This window comes from Coffea eugenioides, chromosome 7, assembly GCF_003713205.1.
Source record: "Coffea eugenioides isolate CCC68of chromosome 7, Ceug_1.0, whole genome shotgun sequence".
NCBI lineage: Eukaryota > Viridiplantae > Streptophyta > Magnoliopsida > Gentianales > Rubiaceae > Coffea > Coffea eugenioides.
Window position 1 is genome coordinate 6,328,604 of NC_040041.1, and position 22,203 is coordinate 6,350,806.

Below are 22,203 nucleotides of genomic sequence, written 5' to 3' on the forward strand. Positions count from 1 at the left end.
GTTTTCATTCCAGTATCACCCTTGTCTTGTGCACCTTTTTTTTAAAAAAATTTTCATAACAAATCTAATTAACCCCTTAAACTTCTAAAAACTTCACCTATATGGTTTTGTAGTTAAAAATTATAGGATGCTAATAATATTGAAAAACGTTTTAATAGTTTTCATGTCATTAGTTGGCACAATAAATATTAAACTTAGAAACTGGCAAACACTATTTAGTAAAAAGAATGACTTCTTTTGGTCTTTGAAAACATATCAAATGAGTTTGTAAACATAATTAAAATTTTTTTTTTCTAGTTTTCAGAAATTCTAACAATTTGAAAAACTCCTCAAGTTGATTGTAAAAACTTTGTAGTTAATAATATTTTTTGGCTTGAAAACACCTTAAATATACTCTTAATGTACTCTCATGTAAATCAATCACAAAAAATATATTACCATATCATTTCAAATAAATTTTTTCAAGTAATCTCCTATCCAAACACACTTATTATTTATTTACTAAAGCCTCATAACTATTTTTATTTACGTAGTTTGAACTTTAAACATAATTTTCTTGTATTGTTGCCTTAGTAATATAATGTTTCAACTTTTTTTAAAAAAAAATAAAAATCACCTTCAGATGGTGCCAAGTTTGATATGAACCCCTAACAATTTTAAATAAAAATAGAAGTACAATGAGAAAGACATCATACCTAACCTCGTTATTTCTATATATATAACATCCGTAAGGAAAATTACGTCTATCTAATCTAAGGAGGCCTTTGATAAAGTATAAATAAGTACATAATTTATAATCAACGGACATGTACTTGAAGTCACAGAGTATGCAAGTTCATCCGCCAATGAATTAACTTCTTGGAAAAGATGGCGAAACAAGTAAAACCGATTGGCCACTAGATTCAAAATATGGAAGATGAGATGTTATCAATGTCCTAGGGAATCCTCGACGACATTGGATAATAGTATTTGAAATAACCTTTTCGCTCATCCATTTTAATAACAGGTGAAAGAAATTGTAAGTAAGAGATTTTGGATTTAAATAATCTTCATGTTCGTCCATTTCCTGCAAGAATGTAATGCAAGAGAAGGCGCCACATTATATCGTCTCCTGCTTCACTCTCCAACCACATCACCATTGCTAAAACGTGCTTCATCTATGGTAGCTGACCTTCCACACTAAAGCTTCCCTTGTATTAAACCGATAATTACTTATTATTAGAAGAACTAACGCGTCCACGAACTAAAGCTTCACTCCTACCACAATGCCATTCCCAAAACTCACTTTGGTCCATGCCTGCGTTCCCACATTGCAAGATTAGTTTTGATGCTTCGGTTTCAATTGTAAATGAAGTGATTGGCATTAGAGTTGTTATTTGGAGTCATGATGATGGTCAATTGATTGCTGGCTTGTCTAAAAAATAAATCAAGGGCCCAAGTGATGTTGAATTGGCAGTCGGCAGAGGCTCTAGCAGCGAGAGAAGCGGTTTCACTTGCAAAAGTTTTGATGATTCCAAGTTTCATATTGAAAGGAGATGCATACTCAGGTATTAAACTGATTTGCAATTTTGAAGATATACTCTCAAACATAGGTTCTGTAATTGAGGATGTTCGCCTAAGTCTACTAGACGAACATATTGTGGATGTAATTTGGATCCCTAGATAGGTTAACAAAATTGTACATAACTTTGCACTTTTTGGCAAAGTCTATCAACCAACTTGAATCTCTTTGAAATTTCCCTCAAACTTTTGTGAAACAATTGGTGCTGGAGGAATTCTAGTAATCTAATTAATAAATTTATTAATTTTACCTAAATAAAAAACGTGTCCATGAATGTTGAAAGGTTTGGTGACTTTTTTCTCCATATGAAAATAATTAAATATGATATCATCTTTTTTTCGAATTGGACAAAAGAATAATGTGAAATCATGTTTTATAAAAGTTAATACACTGCCAACACTGTCACTTTCCTCCTTAATTTTTCCATATTAAAAATGCATAATACCTTTGTTATTTTTGGGTGCACGTTTTTACTTTGGATTATTTTTTTTTATATCAACAGTATTTATACTGTTAGCATTGGATGAATGATGCTTAAAAAAAAATTTTAGATTTAAAATTCAACTTTTACATATATATCATGGATCAACGATGATAATGTATACATTATAAGATTTACTCTTTTACATCTTAGTTTTTTTTCCCTTGCTTACGGTACAAAGAGCACGTAACTAAAACGCAATCGTTTCAGTTGTGTTCTGGCCTTCTGGGTAGCCGCTGTCGGTTCGATGGGGCGACAATTCAACCCGTGCCCGTGGGTTAAGTTGGAAATGGCCATTTGTAAATTTGCACCCAGCGAGGCGCGCTCCAAAGATGTTCAAAACATGAAAGGCGGGCTAAAACCTCCCGCGGTCCCGCCTCTCCTTGCCTAACCATCCAGATCTTCCGCCCCCTCTTCCCTTCAGTTGTGTTCTGGCCTTCAGTTGCTTACGGTACAAAGAGCACGTAACTAAAACGCAATCGTTTCAGTTGTGTTCTGGCCTTCTGGGTAGCCGCTGTCGGTTCGATGGGGCGACAATTCAACCCGTGCCCGTGGGTTAAGTTGGAAATGGCCATTTGTAAATTTGCACCCAGCGAGGCGCGCTCCAAAGATGTTCAAAACATGAAAGGCGGGCTAAAACCTCCCGCGGTCCCGCCTCTCCTTGCCTAACCATCCAGATCTTCCGCCCCCTCTTCCCTTCATTTTTCTGCCCCCGGGTTCCCTTCTTCAACTGCAATCACAGCTGATATCAAGCATCCCTGCAATCTAGACTCAGACATTCCTTATTGTCCATAGATTCTCCAAATCTTTCACCACGAGGTCAGTATCCAACGTTATCAACCGAAATGTTGTTGTTGTTGTTTTTTTTTTTTTAATTTTAAATTTGACTTTATTAGTTAATTTTCATGTAATGCCCATCAAATCCCAGATGCCCTTTTTATTAAAGTTCGCATTTTTTCACCTTTCTTGGAGTTATCAGTAATTTTTGTCATGACCTATTTTTACTGGTTGTTTTGGGTGCATTGCTTACTTTCTTTTTTGTTGGCCATATAGTGACTTGTTTGCGTATTTCAGGAAATATGTGAAATGGGATCTTTGATGTAAAAAAAGTTCAAAAAGGTGGTTATTTTAGTTGGCAATTGTGTTTTAGACTAGTGAATTTGACGATGGCTGAGAATGATAGCTTTTCTGATGGGCGTGGCAAAGATCGGGTAGTTTTAGGTGATGTGACAAATCAACTTGGTAAAAGTAGGTTTCATTCAATTTCAGGAGGTGGGATCTGTGAAAATGTTGATAAGAAAGAAAACAAGAGGCTTGTAACCAAATTTGTTAATGCGAGTGACAAGGATAGGGGTAAAAGGGCTTGTATATCGCCTCGGCCGTGTAGTCAGATTAGTTCCTTGAAGGGAAACGTTATAATGGGCGTTTCGAGGATATCACCTGAAGTTAAGGATCCCAAGTTGTTGGATAATGAAGTAGGTGGTTCGGTTATCCATGCTACTGCACAAGCTGGTGATAATTCGAGAGGTAGTTGTGAAGATGGTTTTTTGAGGCCTAATTGTGCATCTGAGAGTGATTGTGTTGAAGTAATTTGTGATAGTGAGGAAGGTAGAGTTGGTTCTGGAGGCTCTCAAGATGATAGTGATCATAATACACAAGTTTCGGGGAATGATGGTGATGATCATGATGTTGACAACTTGGTTATGAGTCAGACTGGCTCTGTTGATTGTGCAAGGTTGCCAGAGTCTCAGGAGTCTAGAACCTTTGAGTTAGAGCGATGCAGTGGACTGAAGACTGATGGGTGCTCTAATTTGGCGGCAGATATTGACTTGATAAAAGCTTGTTCATGTTCATTCTGTACAAAAGGTATATCTTGAAATTTTGAGCTCTATTTCCCCACCTAGTCATTAAATATTTGTTTCTAGTTTCTTGAACTGCCAATCATTTTTGTGCACTTGCATTGATAAGCCTTTGGTTTGTTCTGATGTCACATTCAGCTGGTTATATATGGTTAGACCTCCACTACCAAGATATGAAAGGTCGAATAACAGGTGAGTGAGTGAAAATCTGTATTGGTAGTCAGTAACGTCTATTGGTTGCCATTTTGATTCTGCTCCTTTTCCTTTCTCCGAACTTTGTTGTTCTATCTGCAAAGCACTAAAAAAGAGTCAAAAGGATGCAAGCATTCTGGTTGAAAGAAGTTGCAGGAATAAAGGAGCTGGTAAACATGATCAAGGAAGCTCTAGCTCAGCATCAAATTTAGAACATGATCTGATGACTCAGTGGAGGTCCCTGTTTTCACATATGGAGGGTATATTTGAACGTGAGGCCAAGGAACAAGTAAGTATATGTCTAGAACATTTTCTAAGTTCAACATTTTGCCTGAATATGTGAAGTGTGATATTGGATATTACCATCCAACACTTATTCTGCACAAGGCAATCCTATTATGTTTTACTTTGATACTTTCTTCTTCCAAGATTGCATTTGTGCCCAGTAAATATTGTCTGATATAGCTGATTATTTGATATTATTGAACGTGGAAACTGAATTTACTTTGTAAATTGGCTGGTGGAAACATTCAAGTAGTGAATTTAGTCATCATGAGAAGTTGAGGATTGGACATGTTAGTGTAATGTGTCCTCTGTTGTTTAAACTTTCAACATCTAGGAATCTAAATAGCAAATCCAGTTTGTCTCCTATAAGTGGTAGATAGGTGATCTTTATTTTTGCTCGTTGAGATTATGAATTTCACTATATCATGAATCAACTGGCTGGAGAATGAGGCTGTTACAATCATTACTTTAAATAACATGGAATCCTTTTACAGAAGTAAAGCAGAGATGAAAAGGGGCTCAAATGTATGGGTGAATAATGAAGAACTGAAGACATGAGGATAATTAGCAATAAAAAAAAATCAAAGAATCTCAAGGTACAAGTAGTTTAATGGCGATTGATGAGAAATTAATGTAAGCAGTGCCGGAGAGTTAATGTTAGAATTACTAGCTTTAAATTTTATTCTTAATCTAAGTTTGTTAGAGAATTTACTACCACCATCAGGTTATGTTAAATAGTGCAGCAGAAATCAAGTAAACTGAACTCAACTAAGAGGCTCTTTTGTAACTTGAGCATACTGATGTGAATAGCACATGAATGTCATATACCATTCTACATGCTCGATCATTACATGTTCTGAGGATAGAACAAATGTAGGTTATGATTACCAGGTTCCATTTGGGTAGGAATTTTCTGCTTGGGCAATTGTGTGTGTGTGTGTGTATGAGAGAGAGAGAGGGAATCCACAACCAAAGACTTAGAATAACCCCGTCAAAGGTTTGAAGATTTGTGTTAGGGTCTAGTTTCTGGTAAATGTGCAACTAAAAAGTCATAATGAATCTAACGTCGATTTGAATGAAAATTTTTTTCTTTTGTTGTATAAAATTGTTTTCTCTAAGCGATACCGATTTTAGTTCTGAATTATGCAGTCTTTGATCGTCTTTCATTAGTTGCAGACTCAGTGGTTTGTTGCTGGAATTTTGCCTGCAACTTATCATCTTTTCTTTTTATTATTATTATTATTATAAAGAATAGAAAAGTTATATTAGTGGGATGGATTCCTGTTAATTCATGATCTGTTCTACATAATTTTACATCAACTGGAGTAAACTGCTTCCTTTGCCAATCTGAAAGTGGTGGTCAATTCATATATGGTCGAAGAATCGTGGAAATTTTGTAGCCTATGCTTCGGCAGTTTACCTAAAAGAAAGTTGGCTTTTTATCCAAGATCTGTAGTATTGTTTGCAACTCCCAGTTATACCTTTTCATTGAGATTTTCATGCATTTATTGTGCAAACGATAATGATTTTCTCATTTAGTTTTACTGCCCGTAGGCTTCTTAGAAGTAACTAGCTGATTTTCTTTTATTGCAGGAAATCAGTTTAGCTTCAATAAAAGATTTAAGAGACAAATGCAAGACAGAACTCGAAGTTATCAATGGCAAAGCTCCAGATAGCCAGTAGTATGATCTTCATGCTTGTCATGTTTGTAATGCTGTTATCTCCTTTAAGTTATTTGTAGCTTGCCTTCAACCTTTTTTTTTTTTTTTTTTCTTGGTCTTCAACATCTTTGTATTTCTATAGCGCTTTTGCATCTCAAGGATTTCTATTGTATGTAACATTTGCTATTCCAAGAATAGGCTATGCCCCGTGGTTTCTTGAAAATACCCACGATAGCTCTGTTCACTCACGAATAGAGTATTTCACTTGTTTTACCCATGATAGCTCTGTTTTACCTTCAAATTCCTGTCATATTAAGATTACATGATTGTATTATTAGAAAAATTGTTGAAAGAATGAGTTGAGAATTTGATATTTAGCAGCCAATTGTTGCTAAAAACAAGATGTGACTATATAACCAACACCTTATAGGCATTTAAGATTTAAGATACATGGTGTATATATATACTTTGAAGCGAATATAATCTGTGTTCATATTTGCTGTGGATACACAGTTGCGGGGAGAAAAGAAGAAAGAAGTTATCACCGGACAAGTAAGTTAAAAACTCATAATGATATTTTACATTCATAATTTTGAACAGCAGAAGATATGCAAATGAATCTCCAACTGTTGTTCTAATTCGTTTTTTTCTTAAGAAACAGGTTTAAACAAAAATGACCAAAAGAAAAACAATACCCGGAAAAGGATTTTGTAGAAAGAATTGGAAAGGTCTTTGCTAAGTGCAAATGAGATCACTTTACATCTGCTGTTTTGTTGGCTAGACAATAGAGGCTTTCAGAAGAAATATAGGTAATACCAGCGTAGTATCCAGTACAATTTTCCTCAGCATGAGGCTCTCAGGAAGTTATATGCAGATGTGGTATTTCTCACTATATTAAAAGGAGATATTTCAATTATATTTCCCTGTTAATTTTGATTCCTCGCAGAATCAACATAGCTTGCTACTTAAAGAAGAGTATGCTATGCCATTGTAAGGCAGATGTTGGAGGAAACTTGTGTTGATTTGTGACGCCAAATCCCTGGTCATCTGTAAGTTTCTCTTAGCATCATAGCCAAGAACATGGAAGTCTTTGCTTTCAAAATTTTTCCCTCTATTACACTCTGATGCCATTGTTAGCCAATGGGGCATTCTGCCAAGAAAGATAAAAATGCTGCATGGGGAAGCAATTCACTCTCCCCCTGGCCACCCTCACCCCTTCTCCCCTCCCCTGGTCCCAAAACTGAAACAGAAACAAGAAAGCAATCGAAAGAAAATGATAAACTGCTTTACATCTCTGAAGAGGAAGTCCTAATCGATGGATTGGCAAGAAACCAAAAGTTTTCTTGGGTTGACTTTAGTACAAGAAGATAAACCTCTAAAATGTCAAAGTGATTGTTCAAACCTGCAAGAACCTGATTACCCTGAAAATGGTCATTACGAGTATTTCATTATCACGCACGACATCTTAGCTTTTAACTGCTACTAAGTATTTTATGTTATTTCTCTTATCATATGTGTGACGTAGCTTGTGATGACTGGCTAATGGCTGCTTAAAAAATTTAGCACCTAATATGCTGAGCATTGCTGGATGTGGAGGTTTTATCAAGATAGTGTCATGTGATGGCATTGACAATTGTGAAAGTCAACTCCACAAGGTCAATCGAATAAATAATCAAGACTTTATAGGCCACTGAACTTACTAGAAAAACTAGAAAGTCAAGTAGTTTGTTCATCCGAGTGAATCAGACTTCCACCAAGTTAGGTGCATTGCCACAACACCACTAAAAGGCCAAGTTTTGACCATCAAACCCGGGCCAGTTTAGTCTGTATACATTGGTGTTGAGGCACCCAATCATATTGCCACTAAGTATATTGAAGTTGAGGAATTGTTGGTGGAAAAAGTCAAAGGGCTTCATGTCTGTGTTGTTTGTGGACCTCCTTACTCCACTTCTTGTGGAGGTGAGATGAAGACTTTAAGAAATCAATCATGTTTTTCAATTGCATTATGGGCTATCCAATTTTATATCCCCAAATGGAAGTGCTGATGATATGGGCTGTTTGCATCTCATCTCTCTGTGTACATGATGGATGGATACACAGGCACTCTGCATTCACAATATAATAGACAACATTTAATGGTGGAAAATGGATCAACTTGACATTCGATAAATGGGATTGAACATGGAACACAAATTTTAATGGATTAACATTTTATACATTAACAGCGAAGTCATCTAAACATACTAACGTAAAATTTGTTTTTTCACTTTCTCTTTTTTAATTAGCAACGAAGTACTTTCGGCCCACTTATTGCTTTAGTTAAGTGTGTTGTAATACGTGTTGGTTGACTTCAAGGAGGGAAGAATGAGTGTATAGATAGCTTTTCATTTTTGTATTTTCCAAGACTTACTTATGCCCATGCTTTAATTTCATGGTCAAATGCATGCTTCAATTTATTAATAATAATTTGAATCCAGCTGGGCTAATAAACTGCTTTGTGGAATTTGTTTTATCCGACAGAAATGGGGCAGATTAGGTGTCATATGGATCCTCAATAATATGTCCTTCTAGGTCACATGCGAGCTAAGTCTTATGGATGGTAAGAAAGGGGACTTGACTAAAACATGGTTTTGCCTTTTTATAGAGGTTTCTTTCCTCATGGGACCTTTTTTTTTTAAAAAAAAAAAAAAAAAATTTCTTTCACAAGTGAAAAAAGAAATAGAAAAGAGTTATCTAATTAAGCTTTGTAAGTAGATGCAATCTAGATTGAATTCTTTCATCAAAGAAGTGAGCCAACCATGTTTGAAATGTAAATACTTTAGATCTTGAAACCAAATTCTAATGAATTATATATATCTCGATCTAGGTATTGTTTCTCTTGGAACTCCTCTCGAGAATAAAACCCTTGATCTTATTATGGGAATGGTGTCAGCATCATGCAACTACTATTGTTATCAAGTCTTCCCGTTTTACTAAAATAAGAAGTTCAAGAAAACTTCAAGTGACTCAAATTCTAAATTTCAGGACCTATTTTATGCAATTTTTAGTCTCTTATAGTACAAATGAATTGATTAGCACCAGCAGCAAAAGTTCTCTCAAGGGCAAAAACTACATAAGGATGACATTTGCAGGGGAGATTAGTTTAGTTCTTAAGGATGCATGTAAATGCTAAACAGCTTGGCAGACACCAGCTGCCAATGTAGTAGAGCGGGTACAAAAAAGAGGTTTGGAAATCTCAACCTCAAGAGAAGGGCTCTGAATTATGTACCAATTATTATATACTACCAAACTAGTTCATCATTGACAAGGGGACTTTGGCATTCCATGTCTATTTTACCTCGTACTTCATTGTCATCCCTGCCAGACAACCATAGATAATTGTGTTCCAAACCCTAAAGTTGAAAGTCCAAAAGCAGTCCCCAAAGGGCAAGATTCCCCGCCACCTTCTAGTTGCAGCACATGCACTGGCTGCAGTTTGTAATTTAGAAAGGAGATTGAACCTCTACCAGATACTACCTTATCAATCAATCCAGATTGATGAAATTGTCCTTATTCTTGATTAAAAATTGCCTGAAGTTTTCACGTCTCTCAAAGCCACATGAACTGTCTGAAGCCACTCTCAAATCTCTAAGTCCATCCGGCCTTCATGGCACCCAAAAAAAATTCTTGCACATATGACAAACATGGAATCATTAATTTGTGTAGGTTAGGAGGGCCATGAGTTCCCATTTTTCTACCCTAGATTAGCTTCTTTATGTTCATCTGCTACAAACGATGACAATAACAAAATAGATCTTAGATGAGTTTTGTTGATTGATCCTGTACAAGGATAAAATGGGATTCGAGACTTCTACAATCACTCACTGTATGATCAATAATATAACAGATGTAGATATTAACACATCAATAAACAGAAATATAACAAATTTCTGTACTCTTTAAAAGTTACGTTTCAGAATCAATCTCATCCGACTAAATTCAAATCAAACCCATCCCCATCATCAATTGCACCCTAGAACCCAAACTGTGATCATAGGATCCCCTCAAACGATAAAAATGTGTCAGCATGACGAGAGAATTTAAGACTCAGTGTGCATCAAGTCACACCTTAGTGGTCTTCAATTGTTTCTAGTCATCCTTCAATTTCAGAAATAGTGGCTTAGTCGACAAAGAAATCTGGTTTCATTGTCAATGACCATCAGATTCAGAAAGCGAGATGTGTTCATTTGAACGTGGCAAACAAAGGGTCCTTCAAAGAGATATCTCACTGCAAAGTACACATTTATTATTGCGTATAAGCTTCTTCAATGTAAAAGTACATTTTAATCTTGAATTTTACAGTTAGAAGTTAAAAAAATATTGGCTTAATAGCTACTTATATTCGGACTATGGCAATTTGGCAGACCTTAAATTGAAGAAAAGGCACAACAAATTTTATTCCTTTTAAGTATTTTACTTAAAAATTTTATGCTATATCAATCTATTACAATTTTGGTATTAAACAAACAAATGCTGCTGAAAAAGGGAGGGAAAAAAAAAACCCAAGGAACTAAGAAATGCGTCCAATATTTTAATCAATCAAGGTCATTGAACTTTGGATCATTTTTGAAGAAAAATGGGAACAGTATTATGAAACATAAACCAAGTATGAAAACAAATGAAGAAGTCTTTTACTTTTCTAGAGAGGCTAGTAATAACGCCACAGCATCTATTTTAGTTCTACAATTAATTATATGTAAAATGACAAATTAATCTATTTCAATACGAACCTAATCTTCCACAAGTGATGCCCTAGTTGTCGTTTAAAAAAAAAAAAAATCTATGATGAGTTAAAATTTATCTTTTTTTTTCCTTGACGTCAATAATTTACTCCACTCCAATGAACTAAAATTTATATTGTGATAATATTTTTTTTCCCTAATAGGAGAAGCGTGAAATTTAAAAAACGTAAAAAGGATTTTAACTTTAACCACTATACGAAAGGCCTTTAACGTTGTAGCAATAGTTTGTGCCCTGTGAACTTAGGATTAGTTCCTTCAAAAAAAAAAAAAATCCTTAGATTAGCTTTAGAACATCATTAAACCTTGGAAATGTTTGGATAGGATAACGGCGGTGGATATTATACTTTGCGTGGCATATAAGTGACGGCCACGTAGGAAATGACGTGTCAGACGTAAATAACAGGCTCCACTAATATCTCTCGATCCCAGCGGGGCCCGCAACAAATCCGATGGCTTCGCTTCATTCTCACGCTAACTCCGCAACTTGCTCACCGTCCGTCCCTGAAAGTAAAAGCTTCCCTTTGCACCCAAACGAGGAAATTAAATAATAATAAGAAAAGGACAAAAAGGTTGCTTTGTAACCACGGTCCATTTACTATTTATCTAGCCTGGAAAAGGTTTAAACAAGGAAGAAAAAAAATAAAAACACTTTTGAATATTATTTCGTTTGCATTATAAATATAAATTTTAATTATATTTTTATAATAACATTTTTATCTTACAGACATCACATCACAAAAATTATCTCAACTAGTGCTCATTGCATATCCAATGTGTGTGCAATCAAAAAATATATATATAATATTGATGGTCGTATATTTTAAATAAAACTTTTATTACTGAAGCAAACTTTAATCTTTGAAATAGTTCTCATAAAATAATTTTATATTGGTAGTTGTAGTGTTTAGGGATAGTTATGTTGAAAACATATACTTAAATAGTTAAAAGTAAAAATAGTCATAAGTACTTATAGATAGTTAAAGTAAAAGTAGTTTTTATGGGAATAAAAAAGAAAGACGATAAATGTTAACCCCAAACCCCTTCCTCATCCTTTATATATAGTATAGATATTATTTTAAATAATTTTGAAATATTTACTTTATTTTAGGTCAGTAAATTGGTTAGCTGTCAGATGAAAATGACACGACAAGAGGAACATTTACTATTATAAGAAATCACTTTCAAATATAACTTTTACTATATCATATTCAATTCAACTTGTTGATGAGGTTGTCTTGGAATTTATTTCACTAGGTCCAACCTTGCAAGTGTGTGCTAGTGAGTCACGCAGCACAAAAAAAAAATAAAAATACTGAAATAGTAGTATGTTTTGAAGAATAGGTCAATTTGATCCAAGTTAAACTAGAATTAATTGATGTTCAACTCACAAAATCTTAATAGTTTCTGTTACTATCATCTCTAACACTAACACAGATTACTCACTTCAAGAAATCGCCTTATATATGACAAGATTTCTTGTGCAAGTGCATCTAGACTGAAACTTGTATATGTTCAGACTTAGCATGGGATGGAAAACATATATGTTGTCGCTAAATTTTCAAAAGAATTGTACTAAAGTTTATTTATCCATCCAAAATTTTACGTGTCTGCGACTTTTTTCTTTTTTTTTTTTGGTGTAACAAGTGCCCATTAAAGTACTCATTAAAGAATTTTCAAGTATTATTTGTAAACAAAAAATAAAAAAAATTTATTCTAAAAGTGGATAGTAAATATGACTATATCCATTCATGCATGTGCGCCCGCGCAGGGGCGCACATATATATATATATAGACACACACATACTAATCAATACTCTAAATAACTATAAAAGAAAATTTTTCTAACGAGCGTACGGTCAGATATCTTTTCAGTTTAATTTTATTTCACTGAAAAGTTGACGGACGAAACTGAACAGACACTCGCTAAATAAATCCATAAAAATCTAAAGAATGCAAAATTTTACAAGGGATACCGTAAATGTAAAAACTGGATCAAACTATTAGCTTGCAATGGCATTTGATATTGAGGGTCCTTTTCTCCGTCCGCTTCTGGTTGGCTCGCTGGCGCCGCAATTGACGATGGATTGTCGCACTCAAATTAACTTCTTTGCCTTCCCTAGTTTCGCATGGGAAAATGATGATTATGATTTATTCTTCTCTTTCTCCTTTTCTCTTTTTTGCAATTCTGACTCTACACTGTTAACTTCCCTTCACCGCATGAACTTTGACTTATTGGCCAGCAGTTTCTACCACTACCGCTTCCCCTCCTAATCCATGGTTTTGCTCTTTACATAGACAACAATTATATATAATCCTGCGTTGCGTAGACATGGATCCCACAAGTATTTTGTCTCTTTGGCACATGTCCATCCATCTTCATCCTTTCAAGAAAATGGTGGTTTTGCTTTTCGCTAATGACAAAATTAGATGGGGTTTGGTAATGGATAAGAAATGATTAATGCAATTTGGGAAATCATATCCTACATCTCACTTTACCTTGGGGCAATATGTAGCACTATCATGACCATGAAGACTTCTGATGATGTGGGCTATTTTCTGTTTTCTAACCAGGCTGCTTGATTGGTGAATGTCATATTTCTTACTCAATTATTGAAAGGCGCCAAATTTCAAGTCTAATCATACTTCTTCTTCTTCTTCTTGTTAACTACTTTTCTTAAATTCAGTTGATTGTTGGGGGGATGAGTTATTCATGCAGTAATGAATATCCATGGAACCACTGAGCTCAGTGGTCACCACCTTGCCTCTCCCCATTTGGTACTAAATGTAGCAGGCCACTTTAAGTGATTATTGGACGGGTGTGTAGTGCATTCGTTTGGGTCGTTAGGTGATTTAATCCTCTCCGATTTTTCTCTGGATCTCTTCAGGTCCCTCCTATCCCATAGTATAGAATATAATAGAATAAATATAGGGTCTATCGTTGCAGGAAAAAAAAAAAAAAGAATATCCATGGACATTCATGTCATGTCATCATTCATGTATGGTGCTGTATTCAAAATCAAAACAAAATTGAGAATCCAAAATGAATTATTTCTTGAAAGGTACCCCCTAAAGGATTGTCAAAACCCAAATTTGAATTTGATGATAACTAATTATTCATGATTAAATAAACTTTGGAGGAACTTCATTTGCTACATATGAACAAATGGATGTTACAAATGAGGTTCACCAACTCAAATTTAGCTTTGCCCTTGAGAACTTTGTTTTGTGAAAAAAAGATTCTAAAGTTGTAGGAGTATCATTTTACCTCGTGTAAACAGAATTTGGTAATAGTGGAATGCGAATCTTGGACTTGTCTGTGGCCTCTACAAAAGTTGGTGCATTGCGATTATGCCATAATCCATTTCCCATCTAAAAAGAACTAATGAAATTGAAACTGGTCCATGACTCCATGTTTTTTTTTTTTTCCTATTCTTCTTCTTAGCTAGGGCCAAGTTAGACTTATACTAACAAAATCTGGTCCATACGATGATAGCTAAAGCTGTGGTTCATATTGAAAATCTCCTTTCATGTAATCCAATGGCCAAGTTTGCTTGAGGTTGGTGATCAGCAGGTCTTTTTTTTAATCTTCTCACGCCTTTATCTCGCTTTCAACTGTCAAGTTCAAAATTCAAATTTTAAATTTGGTTTTAAATCTTGAATCTGACAGTGGAGAGAGTACTCCCTTAGCCACTGACCACCTGATCATCATGCTGCTAAATTACGAGGTCAAAATTCCTCAACATTTTTCATCACATTTACGTGTTATAATCTTTTTTTCCTTTTTTTTATGAGAGTTTAGGTGTCATAATCTAGGCGTGTCAAAAAAAAAATAGCAAGGACAAAAACTTGTATACATCCTCAAAAGGCCAAAAAAAAAAAATGGTCCTTATATACCATACTACCATTTTGGTTCCCAAAGTTGAAGGTGACTGCCTACTAGCAGTCAACTACATTCACCATCTAATAAAAAATCTCCAAGTGGATCTCTACTGGCACCTGCCAGTCTACATTTCACTGATCTCCTCACGTGTCACTAACCCATTGGATCTTTCTCTTTCATAGAAGGTATCTCTAGAAGTTTGACAAGAATGTAGAATAATTGAGCAAAAAAAGCAGCTCCCAAAGTGGACTTAATACTAAAGAAATGAACAATTCAAGATTAAAATAATTAATCTTGTGTGTACCAGCCGCAGTCTTGGCCTTTATATAGAAGCATGGGAGTCACAACCATATGCAAGAGTGGATATCTTAAGTGAGGCCACAGAAAAATTTGTGAGTTTTTTTTGTGCATTTGCTAAATTTCTTTCTTTTTCCTTTCCCCCTTCTCTATAACATCCCGCTTCTGAGATCCCTTTCTGTCATCGTCTGTCTTTCAAGAAATTTGTTGTACTGCAAAATTTTAAGGGTTGGTTTGTTTTTTTCTTGATTTTGAACTCAAACTTCAGCTGCAGAAAATCTCAAAGCAAACCCCCTATAAGGGTGTTTTTGAAAGCCAGGTGATTCAGAATAGAGATCCAGTTTTCTCTTGTAACTTTGGTATAGTTTCTTGTAGCTCTTCTTTTTACTAGTACTATCAAGGATACCAAAAGGTTCTTTATTTTGAAACCTGTTTGATCCTTTTCTTTTCTTTCTTCCTCTCCTACCATCTGTTTCTTTAGTTTCTTGGTTCACAAGAACTCGGTTGTTAGTTTTTTCACGACTTTTTTTTGGCTCAGATCTCTTTTTTTTTTAAGTCTGAATTATTGATCTAAGTTATGGCAACAGCTATAGATATCTACAGTTATAGTAATCCTGTTTTCTCATTATCATCAGATCCCTTGAGGGAAGAGCTGATGAAAGCACTTGAACCTTTTATGAAAGGTGCTTCTTCTTTGCCCTCCTCTCCTACTACTACCTCTTCTCCCTTTTCCTCCTCTTCGTCTTCTCTTTCTCCTCCTTCTACTTCTTCTTCTTCTTGCTCTTCTTACTACCCTTTCGACTCTTCTTCTTTCTCTTCTGAGCCCAACATGTACTCTTCTTTTACCTCATATGTTCCATCCACAGCCCACATGTTTTCTCAAGGGTTGTCTAGCTTTGATGAGATGGGATTTGATGAGCAATCAGGTGGTGGTTCAATTGGGTTAAACCATCTGACCCCATATCAGATCCTTCAAGTCGAGGCTCAAATCAAACTTCAAAATCAACAACAGCAATACTTAGCTGCTCAGTCCCTCCAAAACTATAGCTCAACCAGGCAATTGCAGCACCAGAATCATTCCCACTTGAGCTTTCTTGGCCCAAAACCTGTCCAAATGAAGCAAGTTGGAACTCCTCCAAAACCCGCCAAGCTTTACAGGGGAGTTAGACAGCGACATTGGGGCAAATGGGTAGCTGAAATCAGACTCCCCAAGAACAGAACTAGGCTTTGGCTTGGAACCTTTGACACAGCTGAAGAAGCCGCCTTGGCCTATGATAAGGCTGCTTATAAGCTGAGAGGAGAGTTTGCTAGGCTTAATTTTCCAAATCTTCGGCATCAATTAAGCCAAGATTTTGGTGACTTCAAACCTTTGCATTCCTCTGTTGATGCTAAACTTGAAGCCATTTGTCAAAGCTTGGCCGATTCTCAGAAACAGGGGAATACAGGGGAGCAGCAGCAGAAGAAGGTCGGGGTACAGACAATCCCAAAAGTGGAAAACACCTTTGATGATTCATTGAACAGTGAATATTTCTATCCAGGAAATGAGGGTGTTAAGGTGGAGGAGACCTCATCATCATTATCACCTTCAAGATCTGATGAAACATCATCACTGGAAATGTCTTCACCTGAATCTGATATAACTTTCTTGGATTTTGCTGAGCCCACTTTTGACCAGTCAGAGAATTTCTTGTTGCAGAAGTACCCCTCAGTGGAGATTGATTGGGCAGCTTTATAATTTACTATATCTACTACATGTATTAGTTTTTTTGTTTCCTTTCCTTTTTCTAGTCAAGATTTTAATATTGTAATAATCTAGAGTATCGTAGAGTCTGAACTATGGCTTTCCGCAATGGTTTTTTTGACATCTGCAGAAGCCAGTGATTAGTGGTGGTGCTGAAGTGTCTAGTCTGTCCATATGTGGTCTGCTGGCATTTTTATCTGTGCATGACCAAGTGGAGATATTTCTATCTGCATGTGTTTGGTTTTGTAGTTAATGTAACCAAGCATATCCATGCATGTATAATGTACTATCAGCCTTGTTTAATGTAAATTATGGTGTGTGCTATATTTCTTTTGATTACATCTTTTTAAGTAGCTTGTACATCTCAAAAATGGCAAGTAACACCTACAATTTTATACTTTGGAGAAGCATAATTTTTTTCTTTTGAAGGAGGAGAAGCATAATTTGGTGAAGATTTATCAAGAACTTGGTGGGATTTTATTAAGCTTAAAATTGGTGATAGCCACTTTTCTTCCACCTGTTTTTACACGACTAGAAAGTTTGTGCTAGGTCACCATAAATGTGCGGATTGCTTACATTTCAGGTGGTCCTCTTAACTGGAGAAGCAAAACTATATAAGGGTTAATTTGTCTAGTGCAGAAAGATAATCAACAAAAATAAGCAACCATCTTTTTCTGTAAAATTGAAGAGTGCGACATATTCATTACTACCTTTTATTCATTTTGTGCCTTAAAATTTTCACTACTATTATTTAATCTATGTACTTCCCATCTATAATTCGGTTTTCATCTGCCCTTTTCTTCATTTCTTTCTTTTTAATAGGAGGAGGAAAAGATAAAAATACCCTTTTGTTAGATTCAATTAGCAGAATAGGTGAATAGTTTCTCGCAAAATATACTTTTAAACTTTGAAGGTGAAAATTGAGCCAAAACTTAGTTAAAGATTTTTTTTTAAAAAAAGGAGGTAACTAAAGGGCCCTAATGAAATTTTCAATATTCGGATCTTTTTGTTTAATTTTGTACTTGAGATTTCTAGTATTCGATAGCCTTCATGGGGGAGCTGATTTTAGTCTTCAATGGCTTTTTTCAAGTATTTGGGATTATAATTTCTTTGTTAATACCGAAAGGACTAGACAATGAAGTGTCTTTGCATCATTAATCTATTTTCCTCGAAGAATATAAACTTCAAATTTAATTATCCGGCGAGCTTTGCATTATAATTTACTTTTAGCTCCTAAATTTGCCACCATCTGAGTAAATATATGATGCTTTGAAAAGTTCTACTTGGACAATAAATCTTTCTTCAAGAATCAATTTAGCATCTCAATAAGCAATTATACAAGAATGTGTATTACTGAAAAAAGGATTATTACCGGTTATATATATATATATATATATATATATGTGCCTACTTGCATGTCAATCATATTCAACATGCTTTACCAATTGTGGAGTGGTCTGATTGACAGAACTGCACTTTCTTCCTCGTGTTGGAAAGTATCCGATGCTTTTAATTTTTGGGGTGATTACCCACTCACGGTAGAGAAAAGTGTGATTAATCAAGTGAAGCATCTTTGTGATTAGTCATAACATGGAATCTTTATTTTAATTTATGAAATTATTCATCTTTTTGGAGAATGTTTAAGCTGCATTAACACGTTAGGGATTGTTGTGCATTTATCATTTGCTTTCAAGAATATACCCAAAAGTCCTTGAAAGAACTTATGTAAGGGTGCGGTTGAGATTTAAAAAATTCACAAAGAGGCAAAACATATGCTTAATTTCTTGTAAGGGTGAATAGAAACATGTTTGCGGTGAGTGTAACTAACTTTAATAAGATTGGAATAACTTTTGTAATATATATAAAAAATAACTTTCTTATTTTAAAAAGGGCTTACGCTTCCCCGCTTGTTAAGTCTCCCGGCCTGCTCCTCACTAGGGATGGCAATAGGGTAAGGATGGGGCGAGGGATCCCTCCCCTCCCCCGCCTAGTACCCTAAAATTTTCCCTCCCTTCCTCCCTGTCTCATCCTTGTCCCTAGCTTTTACTACTTCGCCCCCTACTTCACCCTAACCCATACCCTAATAGGTGACCTATTATATTTTTTATTTTTCCTTTGACATTATTTTATATATATCTATACAATATCAATAACAACATTTTAAGTCACTTTTTAGATTTTTAGCTAAATATTCAATGTGAAATCAAGATTAAAAATAACTTTGATATTTTTTAATTCATTTCTCTATTTTTAATAGCAAACCCAAACTTATGATCATCAAATTCGTTTAAACAACTTACAATATGTGAAAACAATTGAAGTAAACTAAAAATAACCAAATAATCATTTTTATCATACAAATTACACATACACACACAAACATTATTGATATATAGTTACAATGCATATATATATATAAAGCTATATAAAAATATTGATTTTTTTAAAACTTTATATTAGTAACAAGGGACAGGGAGGGGATATCCTCCCCCGTCCCCCTCCGTCTATAACTGGGGGAGAAAAATTCCCCCCACCATCGCACTCGTCCCGCCTCACCCCCTACCCCATGACTCCCCTTGCACGGCAAGTGCCTGTGAGTTGCCATCCTTACTCCCGCCTTTTTAGTCCCACTTCTTTTTTGCTGAATAAAAAAAGTTCTTTTTTTTTTAAAAAAATTTAGTTCTCTTTTTTATTTGTGGACGCCCTCTTTGCAAATTACAGCCACTTTCTTTTCAATTTGTTTTTGAATTCTTTAAATACATCATCCAACTGTATTTATTTTTCAACCATCTCTTTAATGCTGACATACAAAATTTTATGTTTTTGGAGACTATTGTCAAAATTAACCCTAGGCGCAAATGATAATCCCGCGACCTAAAACGATTACTACATTTTGGAAGGGACCATGACAAATTGTGCATTAGATAAGAGGATAGAAAAGAGGAAGCATCGAGGAATGCCAAACTGATGTGGTTCTTCTACAACAATTTTCTTATCTCTACAGCCTTCACTGACAGGTGGGAACAACGAAAGGACTGGTTATTTTTGAGCCAACATTTACAGTCATAGAAAAATACAATTGCGTTATCTTATCCTCCGAAAAGATCAAGGATGGAGGGTACCACCCCACCTCAAAAAGATCTTCAATTCCATATTCTTATTCTTTCTTCACAGCAGTTGCATGCAAGGACAAGTCCATGCTGCCAAAAATCTTAAGAGAAGAAAGTGACTCTGAAAAGCCTTTCTCGGGCCATCATCAAGAATCCTTCAAAGCCAAGCCTCAGAATTTCTCTTGCTTCCTTTTTACTCCTTGAGGATTCCCATTCTGTGTAATTTTTTAGAGCTTCTTTTTGTGAGAATGTATACTATACTTGACAGTTATCTTTGTCCGAGGAGAAGTATGACGCAAGAGGCCAAAAAAGGAGTGTGAAAGTGTGTAAAAATTGCATCACAAAGTCATTCTTTTGTAGGGTTTAAGAAAAGATCATCAAGTCCCTACTTGATCATTTACCAAAAGAAAAGGCCAAGAATTAAAGACCCTACTTGATCATTTCACTTTACAGGCATTGATGAGGTGGTCATGAGGTGGCTCTACGCACCTCAACTAGGATTGTTCATCAGCAAAGAATCTTAATTATACCTTCTTTAACGTAATTTATTTTTTCTATTTTTGAGCAGTCATCTTTAGTGCGGATCGATGGTTTTTTTGTCTTGCTTACTTGGTACCCTTCCAGTTAGAGTAAGGTGGAGAGAAAAGTTTTTGGGAGTTAGGCGCCTTTTGAAACCTGAATTATGTAATCAGTTAAGAAAAGAAAAGAAAAAAAAAAGAGGAATTGTTCTTTCCATTTTCTGGGCAACCAAAGCCATTATTTTTTGCCCCTTAACATTTCAATTCTTTTTCTTCCTAATTCCAAATTGCAAGCAAGCAACACAATTGATAAAAGGTTGGAGGAAGTCCGCCATTTCTGCAGAATAGAGGAAAAAGGAATTGTTCCAAACCCAAAAATAAGATAATGGTCAGTGGATCTCCCTGCAAATACAAGCAAGTTGTTATGCGTCGCATGTGAAGGGTTATGTCAACATGCACGTTCTAGTGTTCTGCTACCAAAAAACGTTATCTTCTATTTTCTCTGCAGTTGGAATCTCTAATATCCATCTTTAACAATGTATTATTACTGGAGGGATTGCTGTGAAATGGAAATGTGAAGCATATTGACAACCACTGCAACTAAAATCATTAGCAATCCAGCCCCCATCCAAGCAATAGACTGATATATGGAAGCTATTCAGTCTTCAAATAATTTCGCATCAAAAGGTGGTAAAGATGAGATTATCCACAACGTACAAGCTTAAACAGCAATTGCAGTGGTGGAACCAGATTATATTGAGGGTAGAAAATTGCCTCCTTTAATTTTGTAAAATTTAAAGAATGGCCTTGAAACTATTGCGAACTTTTATGTTTTCCTAATTGTTCTGCCCCCTAAGTACCCTTTTCTCCTTAAAAATTAATTACTACATGAACAAGAAATAAAGTTAAAGCTTTTACAGCACAGAAAAACTCGTGATACAAACATATTCTCAAATCAAATTTCTCTTTCCATGATTATGACATAATTTTTGATGATGTATAATACTACTCCCATTGGTCATAGGTCCTACTTCCACCATTGAGTATATGAAAAAGTCCTAGTGATTATGAAAATTAGAGGAGATAAATAAACTTCATAGCAATGCTAAACTGCCTGAAAGAGCTATGCCAGATTCCTAAGCAAGTAGCAAAGGGCGCTCGATCGATTCCATCAAGGGAAGAAGAAAGAATAAAGAATTAAGAAGTGAGACATTAAAGGTTGAGATTCTTGGAGTTAGTGGTTCCGAATTCAAATCCTACTTCTCTCTTCCTGTTTCTTAATTCTCTTGCTAGAATTTTTTTTAAAGAGTGATATTATATTCCTTTTTAATTATTATTACTTTTTTTTTTTGGTTTTACGCTCCCATCCTTTTTCATACCCTTCCTACCCCCAACTGCCAGGCACAGGAAAGTATTGTTACTTCATTCATAAAGTGGTAGTCATATTCTAAATCATTTTTCTAAAATTTATAGCAAAAAGTATTCATCAATAACGGTCCTTTGACATTTTAAATCAGGTTAAAAAAGACAATAATGTTGCAACAGTTCTTTGCTGTGGAAATGAGCAAAAGAGAACTTTAATGGAATTGTGTTGTTTGGTTTGTTTATGATGGCTTGTTGTTGGAAAACATCTCAAATGCCCCTGCTAACGCCCTATGGGAATGCATGCCACAGGGTGAATCAAGCTAAAGATAGAGTAGGCCCATATATGTTTCATTTAGCTATCCGTAGTCCACAAAGACCATCTGGGCTGGCCGAAATTTAATACAGTCTGGATAATGAATACTTGAAGGATAGAAGCTCACCAGTTATGTCCAGTTAGTGATGATTTATTTCA

The 22,203-nt window shown here is 35.3% G+C and overlaps 2 protein-coding genes across 2 annotated transcripts; both read left to right on the forward strand.

Moving 5' to 3' along the window:
* The first annotated feature begins 2,687 nt into the window (after positions 1 to 2,687).
* LOC113778576 lies at positions 2,688 to 6,255 on the forward strand. The gene is made up of 5 exons (XM_027324016.1): positions 2,688 to 2,861; positions 3,117 to 3,908; positions 4,040 to 4,093; positions 4,198 to 4,382; positions 5,972 to 6,255. Exons 2-5 carry the CDS (start codon positions 3,209 to 3,211, stop codon positions 6,059 to 6,061), a joined length of 1,029 nt encoding a protein of 342 aa, XP_027179817.1. The 5' UTR covers positions 2,688 to 2,861; positions 3,117 to 3,208; the 3' UTR covers positions 6,062 to 6,255.
* An 8,787-nt stretch (positions 6,256 to 15,042) lies between these two features.
* Positions 15,043 to 17,077, forward strand: LOC113777582 (ethylene-responsive transcription factor RAP2-4-like). Its single transcript, XM_027322724.1, has one exon. The coding sequence runs from the start codon at positions 15,575 to 15,577 to the stop codon at positions 16,730 to 16,732; it is 1,158 nt and encodes a 385-aa protein (XP_027178525.1). The 5' UTR covers positions 15,043 to 15,574; the 3' UTR covers positions 16,733 to 17,077.
* The last annotated feature ends 5,126 nt before the right edge of the window (positions 17,078 to 22,203 follow it).

Coding starts and splice junctions, on each gene's coding strand:
- LOC113777582 (XM_027322724.1), top strand. CDS start 15,575: ATGGCAACAGCTATAGATATCTACAGTTATAGTAATCCTGTTTTCTCA.
- LOC113778576 (XM_027324016.1), top strand. CDS start 3,209: ATGGCTGAGAATGATAGCTTTTCTGATGGGCGTGGCAAAGATCGGGTA. Junction 3,909..4,039: donor ATGTTCATTCTGTACAAAAG/GTATATCTTGAA, acceptor TGTCACATTCAG/CTGGTTATATATGGTTAGAC. Junction 4,383..5,971: donor AACGTGAGGCCAAGGAACAA/GTAAGTATATGT, acceptor CTTTTATTGCAG/GAAATCAGTTTAGCTTCAAT.